This window comes from Entelurus aequoreus, linkage group LG04 (assembly GCF_033978785.1).
Source record: "Entelurus aequoreus isolate RoL-2023_Sb linkage group LG04, RoL_Eaeq_v1.1, whole genome shotgun sequence".
Lineage (NCBI taxonomy): Eukaryota > Metazoa > Chordata > Actinopteri > Syngnathiformes > Syngnathidae > Entelurus > Entelurus aequoreus.
The window spans coordinates 11,757,264-11,778,018 of record NC_084734.1 but is presented as its reverse complement, the minus strand read 5'-3'; the positions used below and the strand labels follow the sequence as shown (position 1 = coordinate 11,778,018).

At 41.3% G+C, this 20,755-nt stretch overlaps 2 protein-coding genes across 3 annotated transcripts in view; one reads left to right on the top strand and one right to left on the bottom strand.

Moving 5' to 3' along the window:
- Positions 1-4,654: 4,654 nt before the first annotated feature.
- Positions 4,655-20,755, bottom strand: part of zbtb3 (zinc finger and BTB domain containing 3) — a 17,357-nt gene continuing 1,256 nt past the window's right edge. The window contains exons 1-3 of one of the 2 annotated variants that reach the window (XM_062044217.1): positions 18,618-18,719; positions 11,960-12,771; positions 4,655-7,959 (exon numbers count right to left, since the gene is read on the bottom strand). In XM_062044217.1, the coding sequence (XP_061900201.1) occupies positions 7,104-7,959; positions 11,960-12,768 (1,665 nt within the window). In that variant the 5' untranslated portion in view covers positions 12,769-12,771; positions 18,618-18,719 and the 3' untranslated portion in view covers positions 4,655-7,103. Of the gene's footprint in view, positions 7,960-11,959; positions 12,772-18,617; positions 18,720-20,755 lie in introns of those variants that run through there. The other variant, XM_062044216.1, reaches the window with a different exon arrangement.
- trpt1 (tRNA phosphotransferase 1) overlaps positions 18,799-20,755 on the top strand; it is a 12,767-nt gene continuing 10,810 nt past the window's right edge. The window contains exon 1 of the mRNA XM_062044218.1: positions 18,799-18,864. The gene's annotated coding sequence lies outside the window, so the exon portion shown is untranslated. The remainder of the gene's footprint in view (positions 18,865-20,755) is intronic.

Here is a 20,755-nt window from a genome sequence, read left to right as displayed (position 1 = left end):
CTTCCTGCAGAGTACGCCAAATACTTGTGTTTTTTTTATGACATAAATATCTCACGGAGAGGGCCAACGTGCTGTTAAACATCTTCGGTATTGCCGTTTGCTTCTGCAGTCTGTCGCTATCGTATCAAATGCACAAATACGCGACAGTAACAATACTTAGAAGGCGTCGCCAGAGACTTTTCAGCAATTTTGAGCGATTCTGCGCTGCAGATGGGAGTAAAACTGTGTTTAAAAATTTTAATCAGACAAAAATTAATTAGGGACTAGTAATCCACGTTAATATGTTCATTTTGACAGCCCTAGTAAATAACATGTTCATCTTGTTGCTTGTACTCTACGTTTATGTCAGACTTTTGGCACATTTCATTAAGAACAGCAAATTATTCAGCATGGTAAAACAACGCATTACAAGGTCAAATATGTCACAATAGAAATGATAGTTTATAGGTGCCTCTTGAGTCTACAACACGGTTAGCTTTGATTAGCACATTTGTGAAAAACACACAACACACACTAGACCGTCACACAACATTGTCACAAACCTCCAGAATGGTCGCATTTAGTTTAACATATACAAACCGTAAAAGCAAAAGCATACATCTTCAGGGTCCTGGTGGTTAAAATGGCGCTAAAAAGTGTGTATTTAATGATGGGCCTCAAAGCCAATTGTTGAGAAGGGATTACATTTTTAGGCCATATTATAAGAACACTAAAATGATACATTTAATCCCATCAGGTGTGTAGTGTAGGTACAGTCGTGGTCAAAAGTGTACGTACACTTGTAAAGAACATCATGTCATGGCTGTCTTGAGTTTCCAATCATTTCTACAACTCTTATTGTTTTGTGATAGAGTGATTGGAGCACATACTTGTTGGTCACAAAAAACGTTTGCTTCTTTTATGAATTTATTATGGGTCTACTGAAAATTTGAGCAAATCTGCTGGGTCAAAAGTATACATACAGCAATGTTAAAGGCCTACTGAAATAATTTTTAAAAAATTTAAACGGGGATAGCAGATCCATTCTACGTGTCATACTTGATCATTTCGCGATATTGCCATATTTTTGCTGAAAGGATTTAGTATAGAACAACGACGATAAAGTTCGCAACTTTTGGTCGCTGATAAAAAAAAGCCTTGCCTGTACCGGAAGTAGCGTGACGTCACAGGAGGAAGGATTCCTCACAATTCCCCGTTGTTTACAATGGAGCGAGAGAGATTCGGACCGAGAAAGCGACAATTACTCCATTATTTTAAGCGAGGATGAAATATTCGTGGATGAGGAACGTTAGAGTGAAGGACTAGAGAGGCAGTGCAGGGTGTATCTTTTTTCGCTCTGACCGTAACTTAGGTACAAGGTCTCATTGGATTCCACACACTCTCCTTTTTCTATTGTGGATCACGGATTTGTATTTTAAACCACCTCGGATACTATATCCTCTTGAAAATGAGAGTCGAGAACGCGAAATGGACATTCACAGTGACTTTTATCTCCACGACAATACATCGTTGACGCACTTTAGCTACGGAGCTAACGTGATCGGGCTCAAATGCAGATAGAAACAAAATTTTAAAAAAACCTGACTGGAAGGATAGACAGAAGATCAACAATACTATTAAACCATGAACATGTAAATACACGGTTAATAATTTCCAGCTTGGCGAAGCTTAACAATTGAAGATAACTTAGCTACGGAGCTAACGTGATAGCATCGGGCTCAAATGCAGATAGAAACAAAATTTTAAAAAACCCTGACTGGAAGGATAGACAGAAGATCAACAATACTATTAAACCATGAACATGTAAATACACGGTTAATAATTTCCAGCTAGGCGAAGCTTAACAATTGAAGCTAACTACGGAGCGGCGGAAGCGGGCGTTGTAGCTTTCGACGACACCCCGGCCGCCATCTGAGTCGGCAAGAAACATATATTTCCCCAAAGTTACGTACGTGACATGCACATAGCGACACGCACGTATGGGCAAGCGATCAAATGTTTGGAAGCCAAAGCTGTACTCACGGTAGTGCGTCTGCTATCCAGCTCAAACACAACACAACCTCCTGATTGTGTTGCTGTAGTCCGCCGCTAGTACACCGATCGCACCTACAACTTTCTTATTTGCAGTCTCCATTGTCCATTAAACAAATTGCAAAAGATTCACCAACACAGATGTCCAGAATACTGTGGAATTGTTCGATGAAAACAGAGCAGTTTGTATGGTGACACATTGGGTACGAATACTTCCGTTGCCGTCGCGACGTCACGCGCATACGTCATCATACATAGACGTTTCCAACCGGAAGTTTAGCGGGAAATTTAAAATTGCACTTTATAAGTTAACCCGGCCGTATTGGCATGTGTTGCAATGTTAAGATTTCATCATTGATATATAAACTATCAAACTGCGTGGTCGGTAGTAGTGGGTTTCAGTAGGCCTTTAACATTTGCTTACAAGTCCCTTGACAAGTTTCACTGCAATAAGGCGCTTTTGGTAGCCATCCACAAGCTTCTGCTTGAATTTTTCACCACTCTTCTTGACAAAATTCAGCTAAATGTGTTGGTTTTCTGACATGGACTTGTTTCTTCAGCATTGTCCACACGTTTAAGTCAGGCCATTCTAAAACATTTGTTTTAGCCCGATTTAGCCATATCTTTACATCACATGGACACATATAATACCTTCTGGAGGAAAGTTCAGTAGTCAGATGAGACAAAAATGGAGCAGTTTGGCCACAATACCCAGCAATATGTTTGGAGGAGAAAAGGTGAGGCCTTTAATCCCAGGAACACCATGCCTACCGTCAAGCATGGTGGTGGTAGTATTATGCTCTGGGCCTGTTTTGCTGCCAATGGAACTGCTGCTTTACAGAGAGTAAATGGGACAATGACCTCCCAATTCTTCAGGACAAGCTAAAATCATCAGCCCAGAGGTTGGGTCTTGGGCGCAGTTGGGTGTTCTAACAGGACAATGACCCCAAACACACGTCAAAAGGGGTCAAGGAATGGCTAAATCAGGCTAGAATGGCCTTCCCAAACTTAAACGTGTGGACAATGCTGAAGAAACAAGTCCATGTCAGAAAACCAACACATTTAGCTGAACTGCACCAATTTTGTCAAGAGGAGTGGTCAAAACTTCAAGCAGAAACTTGTGGATGGCTACCAAAAGCGCCTTATTGCAGTGAAACTTGCCAAGGGACATGTAAGCAAATATTAACAATGCTGTATGTATACTTTTGACTAGAGATGTCCGATAATATCGGACTGCCGATATTATCGGCCGATCAACGCTTTAAAATGTAATATCGGAAATTATCGGTGTCGGATTCAAAAAGTAAAATTTATGACTTTCTAAAACGTCGCTGTGTACACGGACGTAGGGAGAAGTACGGAGCGCCAATAAACCTTAAAGGCCTACTGAAAGCCACTACTACCGACCACGCAGTCTGATAGTTTATATATCAATGATGAAATCTTAACATTGCAACACATGCCAATACGGCCGGGTTAACTTATAAAGTGCAATTTTAAATTTCCCGGGAAATATCCGGCTGAAACGTCTCGGTATGATGACGTATGCGCGTGACGTAGTCAGTTAAATGGAAGTATTGGTACCCCGTAGAATCCAATACAAAAAGCTCTGTTTTCATTTCAAAATTCCACAGTATTCTGGACATCTGTGTTGGTGAATCTTTTGCAATTTGTTTAATGAACAATGAAGGCTGCAAAGAATAAAGTTGTAGGTGGGATCGGTGTATTAGCGGCGGACTACAGCAACACAACCGGAAGACTTTGTTGGAGAGCAGATGCGCAAGCCGGCGACCTCACCTTGACTTCCTACGTCTCCGGGCCGCCAACCGCATCTGTGATCGGGTGAAGTCCTTCGTCGCACCGTCGATCGCTGGAACGCAGGTGAGCACGGGTGTTGATGAGCAGATGAGGGCTGGCTGGCGTAGGTGGAGAGCTAATGTTTTTAGCATAGCTCTGTGAGGTCCGGTTGCTAAGTTAGCTTCAGCGGCGTCGTTAGCACAGCATTGTTAAGCTTCGCCAGCCTGCAAAGCATTAACCGTGTATTTACATGCCCACGGTTTAATAGTATTGTTGATCTTCTGTCTATCCTTCCAGTCAGGGATTTATTTATTTTGTTTCTATATGCAGTTAAAGCACGATGCTATCACGTTAGCTCGTAGCAAAAGTGTTTCACCGATGTATTGTCGTGGAGATAAAAGTCACTGTGAATGTCCATTTCGCGTTTTCATCTCCCATTTTCAAGAGGATATAGTATCCGAGGTGGTTTAAAATACAAATCCGTGATCCACAATAGAAAAAGGAGAAAGTGTGGAATCCAATGAGCCAGCTTGTACCTAAGTTATGGTCAGAGCGAAAAAAGATACACCCTGCACTGCCTCTAGTCCTTCACTCTAACGTTCCTCATCCACAAATCTTTCATCCTCGCTCAAATTAATGGGGAAATTGTCGCTTTCTCGGTCCGAATCGCTCTCACTTCTGGCCGCCATCACTGTAAACAATAGGGAACTTTACGGAAATGTTCAGCTGACTACGTCACGCTCCTTCCGGTAGGGGCAAGGCTTTTTTTTGTCAGATACCAAAAGTTGCGATCTTTATCGTCGTTCTATACTAAATCCTTTCAGCAAAAATATGGCAATATCGCGAAATGATCAAGTATGACACATAGAATAGATCTGCTAACCCCGTTTAAATAAAAAAAATTCATTTCAGTAGGCCTTTAAAGGCACATAATATCTACGGCTTTTCACACACAAGGGAATCCAGGCATACTTAGTCAACAGACATACAGGTAACACTGAGGGTGGCCGTATAAACAACTTTAAAACTGTTACTAATATGCGCCACACTGTGAACCCACACCAAACAAGAATGACAAACACATTTCGGGAGAACATCCGCACCGTAACACAACAGAACAAATACCCAGAACCCCTTGCAGCACTAACTCTTCCGGGACGCTACAATATACACCCCGTGACCAACAAGTATGTGCTCCAATCACTCTATCACAAAAAAATAAGAGTTGTAGAAATGATTGGAAACTCAAGACAGCCATGACATGATGTTCTTTACAAGTGTATGTACACTGTTGACCGCCACTGTTTACAAACCGTAAAAGCAAAAGCATACATCTTCAGGGTCCTGGTGCTAAATATATGGTGCTAAAAAGTGTGTATTTAATGATGGGCCTCAAAGCCAATTGTTGAGAAGGGATTACATTTTCAGGCCACGTTATAAAAATACTAAAATGACACATTTAATCCCATCAGGTGTGTAGTGTACACTGTAAAAAAAAATCCTATTTTTATGGTTAATTTACTCTAAATTTCTACTGTAATTTTTCTATTTTTTTAAAAATAGTTTATAAAACTGTAGAATTTAAGACATTATCTGTAATTAAACAATCCGCCTGTTATTTTAAGTAATATGCCAGTAATGACAAACTATGTATATTTCTATTTTTTTTACAGAAAAATACCAAATTAATTATACATAGCATTTTCTGTTTCACTGGCTAGCATTTTCTGTTTTGCTGGCTGGCTGGCTGGCGTTTGGAAGACTCCCGGGAGGGTTGGCAAGTATTAGAATTAGTGGTGAATGCGATGGCGGGCCAGCTGTAGTGTTAATTTGATATCGCTTCAAGGGCCAAATTTGGCCCGCGGGCCAGAGTTTGACACCCATGCTGTAGAATAAAGGTATTTTTCTGCAGAACTGTTTGCATCGTCACTTTATTAAAGGTGGTTGATCTTAACAATTCAGAAAAAATCTGTAAAATAATGGTATTTTTCTGTGGAACTGCCAGCATTGTCACTTCATTAAAAATGTTTGATCGTAATAATTTGGAAAAACTCTGTAGAACAGTGTTTTTCAACCTTTTTTGAGCCAAGGCACATTTTTTTGCGTTGAAAAAATGCGGAGGCACACCACCAGCAGAAATCATAAAAAAACGAAACTCAGTTGACAGTAAAAAGTCGTTGTCGCAATTGTTGGATATGAATTCAAACCATAACCAAGCATGCATCAATGTAGCTCTTGTCTCAAAGTAGGTGTACTGTCACCACCTGTCACATCACCCCCTAGACTTATTTTGACTTTTTTGCTGTTTTCCTGTGTGTAGTGTTTTAGTTCTTGTCTTGCGCTCCTATTTTGGTGGCTTTTTCTCTTTTTTTGGTATTTTCCTGCAGCAGTTTCATGTCTTCCTTTGAGCGATATTTCCCGCATCTACTTTGTTTTAGCGATCAAGAATATTTCAGTTGTTTTTATCCTTCTTTGTGTGGACATTGTTGATTGTCATGTCATGTTCGGATGTACATTGTGGACGCCGTCTTTGCTCCACAGTAAGTCTTTGCCGTCGTCCAGCATTCTGTTTTTGTTGACTTTGTAGCCAGTTTCGTTCTGCATAGCCTTCCCTAAGTTTCACTGCCTTTTCTTAGGGGCACTCACCTTTTGTTTATTTTTGGTTTAAGCATTAGATAACTTTTTACCTGCACACTGCCTCCGGCTGATATGGAAGAGTATTACACGGTTACTCTGCCGAGCTCTAGACAACACCGACACTCAACAACAACACATAATTTGCAGACTATAATAACTGGATTGCAAAAAATATTTTTAACCCAAATAGGTGAAATGATCTCCCACGGCACACCAAACTGTATCTCACGGCACACTAGTGTGCCGCGGCACAGTGGTTGAAAAACACTGCTGTAGAATAAATGTATTTTTCTGCAGAACTGTTTGCATCGTCACTTTATTAAAGGCGGTTGATCTTAATAATTTAGTAAAAATCTGTAAAATTACAATATTTTTACGCAAAACGTGTCATGAAAATTTCTGTAAATATAATGTTTTTGATCATTATTTGGTTTACAATGTTTTACTTTAATTTTATGGTTTTCGTTTGGCAGCCGTAGCTGCCAGTAGATGACCGTTTTTTTACAGATTTTTTTTTTTTACAGTGTAGGTATACACGACACCTCATTAGGTACCCCAGTAAGGAACCTCCTCAAAAGTGGATGTCATTGTGATTACTTAGGGTTGTGGCCAGTGAGTGTGTACCTTGAAAAATGAAGTTAAAATGCTGTATTTTGGTTGAGGGAGTGTGTTTCTGTATGTTGGCTGAGAGGCGGAGCTTGTGGCAACAGCGTGTTCTCCACGTCAGCTTTGCTGCGTTTGGCCGGCAGCGTCTGGTCGTGGGCCTTGCGGATGTGTCGGTAGAGGTCGCCGGACTGCGTGTAGCTGCGGTAGCAGTAGCGGCACTCGAAGGGGCGCTCCCTGGTGTGCACGATGGCGTGGCGGCGCAGCGTGTACGTGCACGAGAAGGTCTTGCCGCAGACGCAGCACGTGGGGACGTCCTCCGCCGTGGTGTCCTGGAAGACCGTCCCAAAGGTCGCGTGGTCCGGGTGGGGCCGGGCCGTGGACGGGGGAGGGAAGGAGGAAGGGCCGGCCCCGGAGCAGGAGGAGGAAGAAGGGGAAAGGGCGAAAGTGTAGTCGGAGGAGATGTGGCGGGAGGAGAGTCGGTTCAACTCCTCATCCTGGAGGTCATCGTCAGAGTCCTCATCCATCACTGGCTCACTCTGCAGACAAATATCCTTTTCCTCCTCTTCGTCAGAAATAACAATGGCCTCCACTTTGACCGTCATGTTCTCACCATCATTGGGGTGAGCTCTTCCTTGAGGACTGTTGGGAGTGACAGTGCGGGAGTTCGCCCTTCCCTGCTGGGCTGAGAGGGAACTCTGGATTTGGATGCGGGGATGTGGCGGCTCATTTTGTGTACGTGAGGGTCGAGCTGGAGCGTGGGCCGCCACGACCACGTGGGGTCCTTGCCCCGTCGCACACCGGCGATCACACTCCGGAGGTTGTGTTTGGGGAAGAGCCAGCGACTGTACGTCTGAGACCAGTGAAGACGAAGACGGCTGCTGGGTGTGACTGAGAAAACAACAAATGATGTCATTATAAGCCACGATAGGTTGTATTCACCTGACGTCACATCCGGTTTATTAATATATGTGAGACTCGAAGTGGTGGGCCAGCGAGCGTCTGTTGTCAGAGCGTTCCGGGCGGCATTTTGCCCTTTCTCGAAGAAAAATGCCCGATGCTCGCGTTGTATTAGGCTGTTGGATCTGTTCAAAACGTGAAAAGGATAAGTTTCTTCAGAGTTCCTGTACATGTAATCAAGAAAGGCGAAAGACGAAAAACGATGGGAAAATTGGCACGCACTCCAGTACAAGAGAGCGGATGGAGTCGAAGAATGCATGAGATTGCAGTGATCACTTCCTTAAGGGTTTCTTTGATGTACTTTTAATGTTTAGTATTTCCCATTTAGGTTATATTGATGTTATTTGTATTTTATCTTTTTTCTGTGTTCTTGAAACGCATTTTTGCTACGAGTGTTTTGTAAACCACAAACTCTGCATGTTTAAAAAAAGGGCAAATGTGAGCAAAACCTAAGAGTTAAGCTTTTACCAAAGGCAGCGATCATACATGAATCTTTCAGCACGTACACAATGTTGACATCTATGATAAACGATCATAAATGAATCTTTCAGCATGTACAAACCCCGTTTCCATACGAGTTGGGAAATTGTGTTAGATGTAAATATAAACGGAATACAATGATTTGCAAATAATTTTCAACCCATATTCAGTTGAATATGCTACAAAGACAACATAATTGATGTTCAAACTGATAAAAAAAATGTTTGTGTGCAAATAATCATTAACTTTAGAATTTGATGCCAGCAACACGTGACAAATAAGTTGGGAAAGGTGGCAATAAATACTGATAAAGTTGAGGAATGCTCATCAAACACTTATTTGGAACATCCCACAGGTGAACAGGCAAATTGGGAACGGGTGGGTGCCATGATTGGGTATAAAAGTAGATTCCATTAAATGCTCAGTCCTTCACAAACAAGGATCACCACTTTGTCAACAAATGCGTGAGCAAATTGTTGAACAGTTTAAGAAAAAACTTTCTCAACCAGCTATTGCAAGGAATTTAGGGATTTCACCATCTACGGTCCGTAATATCATCAAAGGGTTCAGAGAATCTGGAGAAATCACTGCACGTAAGCAGCTAAGCCCGTGACCTTCGATCCCTCAGGCTGTACTGCATCAACAAGCGACATCAGTGTGTAAATTATATCACCACATGGGCTCAGGAACACTTCAGAAACCCACTGTCAGTAACTACAGTTGGTCGCTACATCTGTAAGTGCAAGTTAAAACTCTCCTGTGCAAGGCGAAAACCGTTTATCAACAACACCCAGAAACGCTGTCGGCTTCGCTGGGCCTGAGCTCATCTAAGATGGACTGATACAAAGTGGAAAAGTGTTCTGTGGTCGGACGAGTCCACATTTCAAATTGTTTTTGGAAAGTGTGGACGTCGTGACCTCCGGACTAAAGAGGAAAAGTACCATCCGGATTGTTATAGGCGCAAAGTGTAAAAGCCAGCATGTGTGATGGTATGGGGGTGTATTAGTGCCCAAGACATGAGAAACTTACACATATGTGAAGGCGCCATTAATGCTGAAAGGTACATAGAGGTTTTGGAGCAACATATGTTGCCATCCAAGCAACGTTACCATGGACGCCCCTGCTTATTTCAGCAAGACAATGCCAAGCCACGTGTTACATCAACGTGGCTTCATAGTAAAAGAGTGCGGGTACTAGACTGGCCTGCCTGTAGTCCAGACCTGTCTCCCATTGAAAATGTGTGGTGCATTTTGAAGCCTAAAATAGCACAACGGAGACCCCCGGACTGTTGAACAACTTAAGCTGTACATCAAGCAAGAATGGGAAAGAATTCCACCTGAGAAGCTTCAAAAATGTGTCTCCTCAGTTCCCAAACGTTTACTGAGTGTTGTTAAAAGGAAAGGCCATGTAACACAGTGGTGAACATGCCCTTTCCCAACTACTTTGGCACATGTTGCAGCCATGAAATTCTAACTTAATTATTATTTGCAAAAAAAAAAAAAAGTTTATGAGATTTGCAAATCATCGTATTCCGTTTATGTTTACATCTTACACAATTTCCCAACTCACATGGAAACGGGGTTTGTACACAATGTTGACATCTATGATAAACGATCATAAATGAATCTTTTAGCACATACACAGTGTTGACATCTATAGTTATGATTTGATAAACAATCATAAATGAATCTTTCAGCACATACACAATGTTGACATCTATAGTTATGTTTTGATAAAAACGGAGAAAAAACACGCTTACTCGTAAACGGTGCGTGCAACAACTATAAGGCAACAAACATGGCTGTGGACGCGACGTTAAATCATGAAATGCAAACTTAACCAAGCAAAAACCATGCATGATTTATCCAAGAGTCTTGATATCAGTTTCCTTGACCCAGCCACACTAAGAAGGTGTAGACCTCCGTTTCCATCTGTTTGTTGTGTCTAGGGTTGCAAAATTCCGGGAATATTCAAAGTTGGAAACTTTCCATGGGAATTAACGGGAATAAACGGGAATTAATGGGAAATTAATGGGAATACACATTGAATGCAACATACTAGATCTTGCAGCATGATTATTAGCTAAAACAACCTGATTTAATGCAAATTCAGTAGAATTTCAACCCTGCACTGTGCATTCCTCCATCACATTTGCAGTGCATTCTTCCATCACATGCACAGATAATTCCCAGCATGCTATACACTACAGCAGGGCTATTGAGGCCGTAGTTGAGCCCAAGGACTTCATCCAGTCAGGTAAGTTTTGATGATATTATTGGGGTAAATATATTAGATCTACGGTATTTAAGTTTAATAGAGGTGTAATTGCTTGTTACTGTATGACTGTAGACTACTCCAGCAGACTTCCACTCAAGCTAGCTAGCTGTTCCTGTACTTGTTCAATGATTTTGGGGCCAATATCTCTAGCTAGCTAGGTTTATGTACCACCACCAGTCTCATAATGAACCGAAAATGTTTCTCCGTTAGCCGTGATGCTAATTTTCTCTATGTTAAATCCCATTCATTTATGCTAAAAACGTTAGCGATCCGAATGTACCTTTTTTTGTGATGTGTAAAGTTCAACTAGCAAATACTAAATGAAAAGGTGTAGTTTCCTCTGCCTTCTGTTCTGCTAGTCATTCTGTTGTCATACAAGAATGTAGGTTGTAGTTTGATTTAGCATGCTGATTGAGTGTTCATTTATTCATCTAGCCTATTTCTATTAATTTGTGCATCAGTCAAATATTTTTAAAGACTACTCCAATTGTTTAGCTGACTATTTATATCTGTGTGTGGCATTGCATTAGTGTTTTACAAGAATAAATAAATACAAACAGAATAATGCCACGTACACCATCTGATGTGTGGAGACATTTCACCCCAACCAATGTAGGTGGAAAGGCGGTGTACATTTGCAAATACTGTGCAAAGAGCTACGTCAAAAATGCCACAAAGATGCAGCAGCATATAGACAAGTGCACGATAATATATCATTATTGTAATTCCCCATTAATTCCCATTAATTTCCATGGACGGTGTCCAACTTTGAATAATCAAAAAATGGTCAATATTTCCAAACTTCCCGAGCTTAACTTCCCGTGGTAAATTTCCGGAGATTTACCGGAAACTTTCCACCCCTTTGCAACCCTAGTTGTGTCCAATGACCCCAGATAGTTCCACATGTATGGTAACACGAACAACGGATGATCCTTAAGATCATGCAACAATTGTTTTTTGATAATGCATAGGGATAGATTCCATTGCATAGTTTGATTTTTCGCTCTTATCTGTTTTTAATGGTAAAATCTAGGCCCCTTGCGTATTTAGATAGTTTGCACTCTCTTTGCCGCACAGTAGCCATATTGGTTTGGTGGCCCACCACTTCGTTCATTTTCACATGACGAAATATAACCTATACACAACTATATACTTCAAATCTTTCTGTATGCACCTGTATGTTTCAGTGGTGCTGCATGGGCTGCAGAGAGCTAAGCCCTCGCTTGGATGACCGGCCCCCAACCCGATGGTTCCCTCTGACCCGAGCCTAGACCGTCCGGCAGCAAGGCCCTCCTGCTGTCCATTGGACGGCTGAAAAGTGGCTTCCATGCCTGGTTGGGTGGTGTCAGCGAGATCCGGACTCAAGGGAGTGTGGACTCTTGCTTCGGATGAACCGGCATCAGTCCTGTGCTCGGACTTCAACCAACTACTTCCTGCCATTGCAGATATCGACGTGAGGTCCGCTTCCGTAGCGACAGGATTTAAGTGATCTTCCGCCATGGTCAGCACAATCTCAGTGCTGACATCACCCCGATCATGTCTCCTGAACTCTGTTGCTTTAGTCCCGCTCTCCTCAGGGCGAGTGCTATCTGCCTCCGTCAAAGGCCTTTGTCTCTGCAGTATCCTTTTGCACACTTTCACCACCTCGTTCATGTGCAGGAAGCTTGCCGCCGCCAACACGTCCTCCACGGGCGGCGACTTCTCCAGCTGCAGCACGCCTTCGTAAACAAAGTCCAGCAGGAGGCTGAAGGCGGCCGCCGAGACGATGTCAGCGTCAAGAGTGACAGAGCTGCTGGACGCAGCGTTGCCACTCAGAGAATCACAGTAGAACATGTGGAAGAAAGGCGAGCAGGAGGCCAAAATGGCCCGGTGAGCCAGGAAACGGCAGGAGCCCACCTGCACGGTGCAGTCGCACAGGAAGCCCCGCTGGCGCTGGGACCGTAGGGCGGACAGTAGCTGCTGGGAATGTTGGGGAAACTCCATGATCTTAGTAACAAGACAAACAAATAGGAATGAATTACACACTTGAAGAGGCAGGTGTGTGCAGTAATAATCAAATAAAAGAGCTTTAACTAAATTGTAAAGTTCTTAACTGTCAATTTTTGATGGCAGCAAGGTACTCATCGCAATTCGGACGTGGACGATCAGTGTTTTCCATAAACTGCCAAGATACCTGTGGCGGTGGGGGCGTGGCTATGGGCGTGGTCACCATGACATCATTGAGTAATTTGCATAATTTATTACAATGATATGATTTTCTCTAAAAAGGCTCAAAAAATGTATACTTACTAATTAATAATAACAGTTTTGTTTTAAACGTCCATCCATCCATCCATTTTACAATATAATTACAACACTTTATGTACATATTTATATACAGATTTGAACAATAAGTTATTCACTGAAATATATTTATTAATTGTGGTTCTTACAAAAAATATATCTTATAAAATATAAAAGCTAAAATGTCTCTTAAAGCTCTGCCCCTTTAATTAGTGCATACTAAATAATTTAACTTTAGCTTATACTACTACAACCATATTATTTACCAGCAACATAAAGTGAAACAGAGGCAGAGCTGTCCTGCCACAGTCAGTAACAAATAAACAGAAAACAGTAGTGGTGGTAGATAGACACAGAGCTTCATCAAACATCTGATCCACTGAACAAAGAGCTCACTGACAAAGCTTAACCTATTGTTAATATAACAATCTACAAGGTTAATGTAGGTTGCTTCTCTTTCTTCCCCTCCATTTTTCTGCATTCTTTCGTATCTCAAGTTATCATTACGTACAGGTATATGCATTGTTGCATTTGAACAACTGTATTGTTGATAATAAAGGTAAAGTATTGGTATTGTTCATTGTCAATAGCGCTATTTCTATTGGTATTTGTATTGCTCCATTTGTAGTGTAATAATGCTCATTGTCATTTCTGTATTGTGTTTTATTTTCGCTAACTGCTTATTTGCTACTACTTTTACCATCATATTTGTACATGTCGTATTTGCTGATGTTGCTCTATTGTTGTTGTGTTTGCTGTTGTTGTTTTTGTCTCTCTGTCTAATCCCCCTCTTGTCCCCACAATTTCCCCCTCTGTCTTCTTTTTTCTCTCTTTCTATCCCCTCCTGCTCCGGCCCAGCTGCACCAAATGATAATATAAATACATTTAATAAAGTCATAACCACAACACCAGGGGGAGCTCCACTAACAACGTTAAACCCAGATTCCGAACTAACAAAGGTCTTAACTCATTCACTTTCTATGCCACAACAATGTGGAATGCGCTCCCAACACGTATAAAAGAAAGGGCATCTCTATCCTCCTTCAAAACCGCAATAAAAGTTCACCTCCAGGCAGCTACCACCCTAAACTAACACCCTCCCCGGATTGCTAATAATCAAATGTAAACAATCAAATGCAGATAGTTTTTCTTATGCCTTATGATCTCTCTCTCTCTCTCTCTCTCTCTCTCTCTCTCTCTCTCTCTCTCTCTCTCTCTATGTCCACTACTTGCTGTCCATATCCTACCCCCCCCCCCCTCCACACCCTTGATTGTAAATAATGTAAATAATTCAATGTGATTATCTTGTGTGATGACTGTATTATGATGATAGTATATATCTGATAGTATATATCTGTATCATGAATCAATTTAAGTGGACCCCGACTTAAACAAGTTGAAAAACTTATTCGGGTGTTACCATTTAGTGGTCAATTGTACGGAATATGTACTTCACTGTGCAACCTACGAATAAAAGTCTCAATCAATCAATCAATCAATCAAAAAGTCAAATACAAATAAGGCAACAAGAGAAGTATCCTACACTTCTCTTTTGTAAAGTAAATTTGAACAGCCGATATGGGCATCTACATCAACTATATGATTTGCCTGAGAAGCTGGACAGGACAAAAAAAAAAAAATGTATATATATATTTTTTTTTTAATTTTATTTATTTATTTATTTTTTTTAAATTTGTGGCGGACGTAATTCTTTCGTGGCGGGCCGCCACAAATAAATGAATGTGTGGGAAACACTGACGATGGTAGAATCGATTAGTAAACGTCAATAATCGATGTATTTATTGTAAATAATATAATGCAGACATTTCTAAAATGTGTCTGACTGCAGCGAGCCGCCTTACTGGGAGATCCGACTAGCTCTTTACTATCGGGCACTTAGGTTCCAGTTTTGCACACATTTTCATTCATTTAATAAATGTGGGAATTCATTTAGCTCATGACCTACGGTCGGTCTATAACGGGGGTCAGCAACCTCTAGTGCCGCCCTAGTGGCTCCCTGGAGCATTTTAAAAAAATGATTGAAAATGGTGATGATGTGGTCCTGATGGCTTCATCTGACCAGGATCTTCAGCTCTCGCTAGATCGGTTTACAGCCGAGTGTGAAGCGACTGGGATGAGAATCAGCACCTCCAAGTCCGAATCCATGGTTCTCGCCCGGAAAAGGGTGGAGTGCCATCTCCAGGTTGGGTAGGAGACCCTGCCCCAAGTGGAGGAGTACACGTACCCGGGAGTCTTGTTCACGAGTGAGGGAAGAGTGGATGGTGAGATCGACAGGCAGATCGGTGCGGCGTCTTCAGTAATGTGGACGCTGTATCGATCCGTTGTGGTGAAGAAGGAGCTGAGCCGGAAGGCAAAGCTCTCAATTTACCGCTCGATCTACGTTCCCATCCTCACCTATGGTCATGAGCTTTGGGTTATGACCGAAAGGACAAGATCATGGGTTACAAGCGGCCGAAATGAGTTTCCTCCACCGGGTGGCGGGTCTCTACCTTAGAGATAGGGTGAGAAGCTCTGCCATCCGGGAGGAGGTCAGAGTAAAGCCGCTGCTCCTCCACATGGAGAGGAGCCAGGTGAGGTGGTCAGGATGCCACCCGAACGCCTCCCTAGGGAGGTGTTTAGGGCAAGGGGAAGACCCAGGACACGTTGGGTAGACTATGTCTCCTGGCTGGCCTCGGGATCCCCCGGGAGGAGCTGGACCAAGTGGCTGCAGAGAGGGAAGTCTGGGCTTCCCTGCTTAGGCTGCTTCCCCCGCGACCCAACCTCGGATAAATCAGTTTAGTCAATATTTCACTAATATTGGCCCCAAATTGGCTAACCCGACTTCAGATAAGCGGAAGAAGATGGATGGATGGAATTAATTTAACTGTTTTTTATTCCAAATGAATTGTTTGTGTGAAGTTGTTATTGATAAACGCTTAATTAGTCAAATGAAAAAAAAAAGGAAAACTGCATCAATGTACATAAATTAAAGATGCATCAATAATCGATTTTTCACCGAATCGGAGCTCCTGAAACGTAATCGAATCTTGAGTTGCCCCAAAGATTCACACCTCTAGTACTCATTCAACATTATGTTGATTTGTGTGGTTGCAGTTTGCACTACAAACTTATTGTTAAAACACCACTTCAAGAGTTTATTTAAGTCTACCATTAATGTCATATTGCTCGTTCTATGCTTTAATTAGTATTTGGTTTATTTTGACTCAAGGGGGTATTTTGTGGTAGGGCTGCACGATTAATCCCAATCAATATCGAGGTTTTAATTAATGCGGTATCCTAACTGTTTATTTTATTTTATTTTTCGTCACCAACTTTCCAGTGACAAACATGTTCACCGTACGGAATTGTTGAGCCTCGCGGCCAATCAGAAATGTCTCTCTTCACACAGGGAGATTAAGGTCTCACTCTGTGCATCGCACTCAGCACCAGCTTGTTTATTTAGATTTCAACTCGACGCAGTGGTCCCTCTTTTCAGCCATTCATAATCTTTGTCTGGTGGGCTATAGTAGAGCGGGACCGCTAGCTTTTACACATACAAGAAGCACAGAGAGCCTCGCGACTTGCTAGTGAGAAGTACCGCAAAGTACCACAAATTCAGAGGAAACAATTTCATTTCAAAGCTATGTGGCAATATTTCAGCTTTAAACCGAATGGGCAATATGAGCCCATCAACACGGACGAAAGAGAACAAGTGCTCTAATCCAGTGTTTTTCAACCTTTTTTAGGCCAAAGCACATTTTTTGCGTTGAAAAAATGCGGAGACACACCACCAAAAGAAATCCTTAAAAAAACGAAACTCAGTTGACAGTAAAAAGTCGTTGTCGCAATTGTTGGATATGACTTTAAAGCATAACCAAGCATGCATCAATATAGCTCTTGTCTCAAAGTAGGTGTACTGTCACCACCTGTCACATCACACCCTGACTTATTTGGACCTTTTTGCTGTTTTCCTGTGTGTAGTGTTTTAGTTCTTGTCTTGCGCTCCTATTTTGGTGGCTTTTTCTCTTTTTTTGGTATTTTCCTGTAGCAGTTTCATGTCTTCCTTTGAACGATATTTCCCGCATCTACTTTGTTTTAGCAATCAAGAATATTTCACTTGTTTTTATCCTTCTTTGTGGGGACATTGTTGATTGTCATGTCATGTTCGGATGTACTTTGTGTATGCCGTCTTTGCTCCACAGTAAGTCTTTGTTGTCGTCCAGCATTCCGTTTTTGTTTACTTTGCAGCCAGTTCAGTTTTAGTTTCGTTCTGCATAGCCTTCCCTAAGCTTCAATACTTCTTCTTAGGGGCACTCACCTTTTGTTTATTTTTGGTTTAAGCATTAGACACCTTTTTACCTGCACACTGCCTCCTGCTGTTTCCGACATCTACAAAGCAATTAGCTACCGGCTGCCACCTACCAATATGGAAGAGCTCTAGACAGCACCGACACATAATTTGCAGACTATAATTACTGGTTTGTAATAAATATTTTTAACTTGAATAGATGAAATCAGATAATCTCCCACGGCACACCAGACTGTATGTCACCGCACACTAGTTGAAAAACACAGTGGTTGAAAAACACCGCCCTAATCGAGCAACAATAAAAAAAAGACAACGCAACCTACGGTAGTTTTTCTACCTGCGGAAAAAATGCACTTTAAGATGTTCAATATTTATTTAAGTTACATTTTTGGGTGAGATTCCTCCTTATTTATTTAGGATAACTAAAAGTTACTTACCTTCCAATTACAGTGCAATGGTAAACAATTATACAGTAATGAGAATGTATATGCTTTTGGTTACTTGTGTTATTATATAATAGGATTATATTACGATCACTGTAAAGTTTTTAATTGGTTATTTCTTTAGTGTAAGAGCATGATGGAGACAAAAGGTATAAAGCCAAATATTTTTTAAAGTAAATTATTGCATAGTTCTAACATAATATGTGGCACCTTGAGACATGACAGTCTAAAAGCAAAATGTCTCCCTTTACTTAATTTTTTTCGCAGATTTTTGTATAAAATATAAAAATCGCAAATCGAATCGCAATCTTGGGAGAGAAAAATCGCATTTAGATGTTTTTCTCAAAACCGTGAAGCCCTATTTTGTGAGTTTTGTTTTGTGCTTGGATGGATGCAATTGTTGTCCAGCAAAGAATGAAGTTAGCAACAAAACAGAAGTGGATTAATACAAATATATTGTGTGCGGCAGACGCTGTTACCATGGTTACATGTCCTTATCCATGCTGGCTATATATGTGTGAAGTTATACTAACAGTACGCCGTTGCAGGTCAACAATCTAAGGTGTGTAAGTACAGTAAATGATTTAGACACAAACAACTAAGGGACAAGCGGTAGTAAATGGATGGATGGAACTACATCCAATCGCGGAACGAAATAAACAACAACTGGCTGGCTAACAGCTAGCTAGCCGTGCTCCTTCATTCGCTCCCGTAGCCTCAAAACTCAACTTGGATGACAGGTCAGCCATTGTATTCCATTGTAAAATGTAATAAGGATACAAATATTGTTTTCTTACTTGGAACAGCCGTTTTCTTCTGCGGGAAAACGACAGCTTTTTCCCCGCAAGAAGCCGACACCTCCGTGACACATACGCCGGAAGTGCTGGTTGCCGATTGATAATCACGTGACCACACTCCCGGAAGTGCTAGTCATAGACATGTTATAAGTAGACGCAGCATTGGCTGCTGTGACGCGAAAAATTGGGCCGCCATCTTGAAGTGGTGAGGAGGAGCCGGCGAGCAGCCTAAACTGACAGTTGACAGGTAGAAAACAAAGATGCTAAACTGACAGTTGACAGGTAGAAAACAAAGATGCTAAACTGACAGTTGACAGGTAGAAAACAAAGATGCTAAACTGACAGTTGACAGGTAGAAAACAAAGATGCTAAACTGACAGTTGACAGGTAGAAAACAAAGATGCTAAACTGACAGTTGACAGGTAGAAAAAAAGATGGTGCTCAGCGTTTTCCTGCTCAAATGAGCGGACTGTTGAAAATAGGAATCGGGGGATTACTTTTCACAAGTAAGATTTAACATTAAAGTACTATTGGTTGTATTTTGTGAAAAGAATATTACCACAGAGTTGAGAAGGAGCAAAGATCTTCAATAGTACTGAAATCGTAGCCGCTAGCAAACAAGAGTAGAATTGCTTGTCAATTAAATTAATTACATTTAAAAATGTCATACTTGAGTAACATAAAGTTGAAATAAATTAAGAAGTTAAAGATAAAAAATTCACCAGCCGCCACTGATTATGAGGCATTCTCATTTTAAGCAAAGTATAAGACAATACTTTCTTAACAGTATAATTGTAACCAGGAATAAGTCTTCAAGTAACAATATTTAAATACTAACATTGTTGGGTAAGACAGAATTTGGTTTTATTCTGAATCCAGTGAAACAGATTGGTGGTTTTAGCTGATATAAAGACTTTCAGGTGTTTATATATGTTTATGTTGAAGTATTTGGCAGACGCTTTTATCCAAAGCGACATACATCAAAAATACATATAAAACAATCACTGTAAACATTATCATTTACGGGAAGAATGTAATACATAATATCAATACAAAGTGTCAAAACAGAATAAACTTTCTGTTGCTGCAGCAGCAGAGCGTTTATTCTGTCTTGACATACAGTCTATAAGATATATAGATATCTAATGTATTCATACATTGTTAATGTAGGATATACGCATGTATATATAACCTAATCATATTTTTTCTTAAATTTAAAAATAGCTGACCGTATTTTCCCCCCTTCCCTGGGATTATATCCCCAGTTTTGATCTTGGACGTCTGGTCACTTATAGCATATAAATAATAATGATAAATGGGATATACTTGTATAGCGCTTTTCTACCTTCAAGGTACTCAAAGTGCTTTGACAGTATTTCCACATTCACACACACATTCACACACTGATGGCGGGAGCTGCCATGCAAGGCTCTAACCAGCAGCCATTAGGAGCGAGGGTGACAGACGTGATATAAGAATATTATATTACTGTTAAAGGCCTACTGAAACCCACTACTACCGACCACGCAGTCTGATAGTTTATATATCAATGATAAAATCTTAACATTGCAACACATGCCAATACGGCCGGGTTGACTTATAAAGTGCAATTTTAAATTTCCCGCCACACTTCCGGTTGAAAACGTCTAGATATGATGACGTATGCGCGTGACGTGAACGGTTGATAGAAGTATTGGTACCCCATTGAATACAATACAAAAAAGCTCTGTTTTCATTTCAAAATTCCACAGTATTCTGGACATTTGTGTTGGTGAATCTTTTGCAATTTGTTTAATGAACAATGGAGACTGCAAAGAAGAAAGTTGTAGGTGGGATCGGTGTATTAGCGGCGGACTACAGCAACACAACCAGGAAGACAGAGATGGATAGCAGACGCTTTAGCCGCCGAACTCACCTTAACTTCCTCCATCTCGCCGACCGCATCTGTGATCAGGTGAAGTCCTTCGTCGCACCGTCGATCGCTGGAACGCAGGTGAGCACGGGTGTTGATGAGCAGATGAGGGCTGGCAGGCGTAGGTGGATAGCTAATGTTTTTAGCATAGCTCTGTGAGGTCCGATTGCTAAGTTAGCTTCAATGGCGTCGTTAGCAACAGCATTGTTAAGCTTCGCCAGGCTGG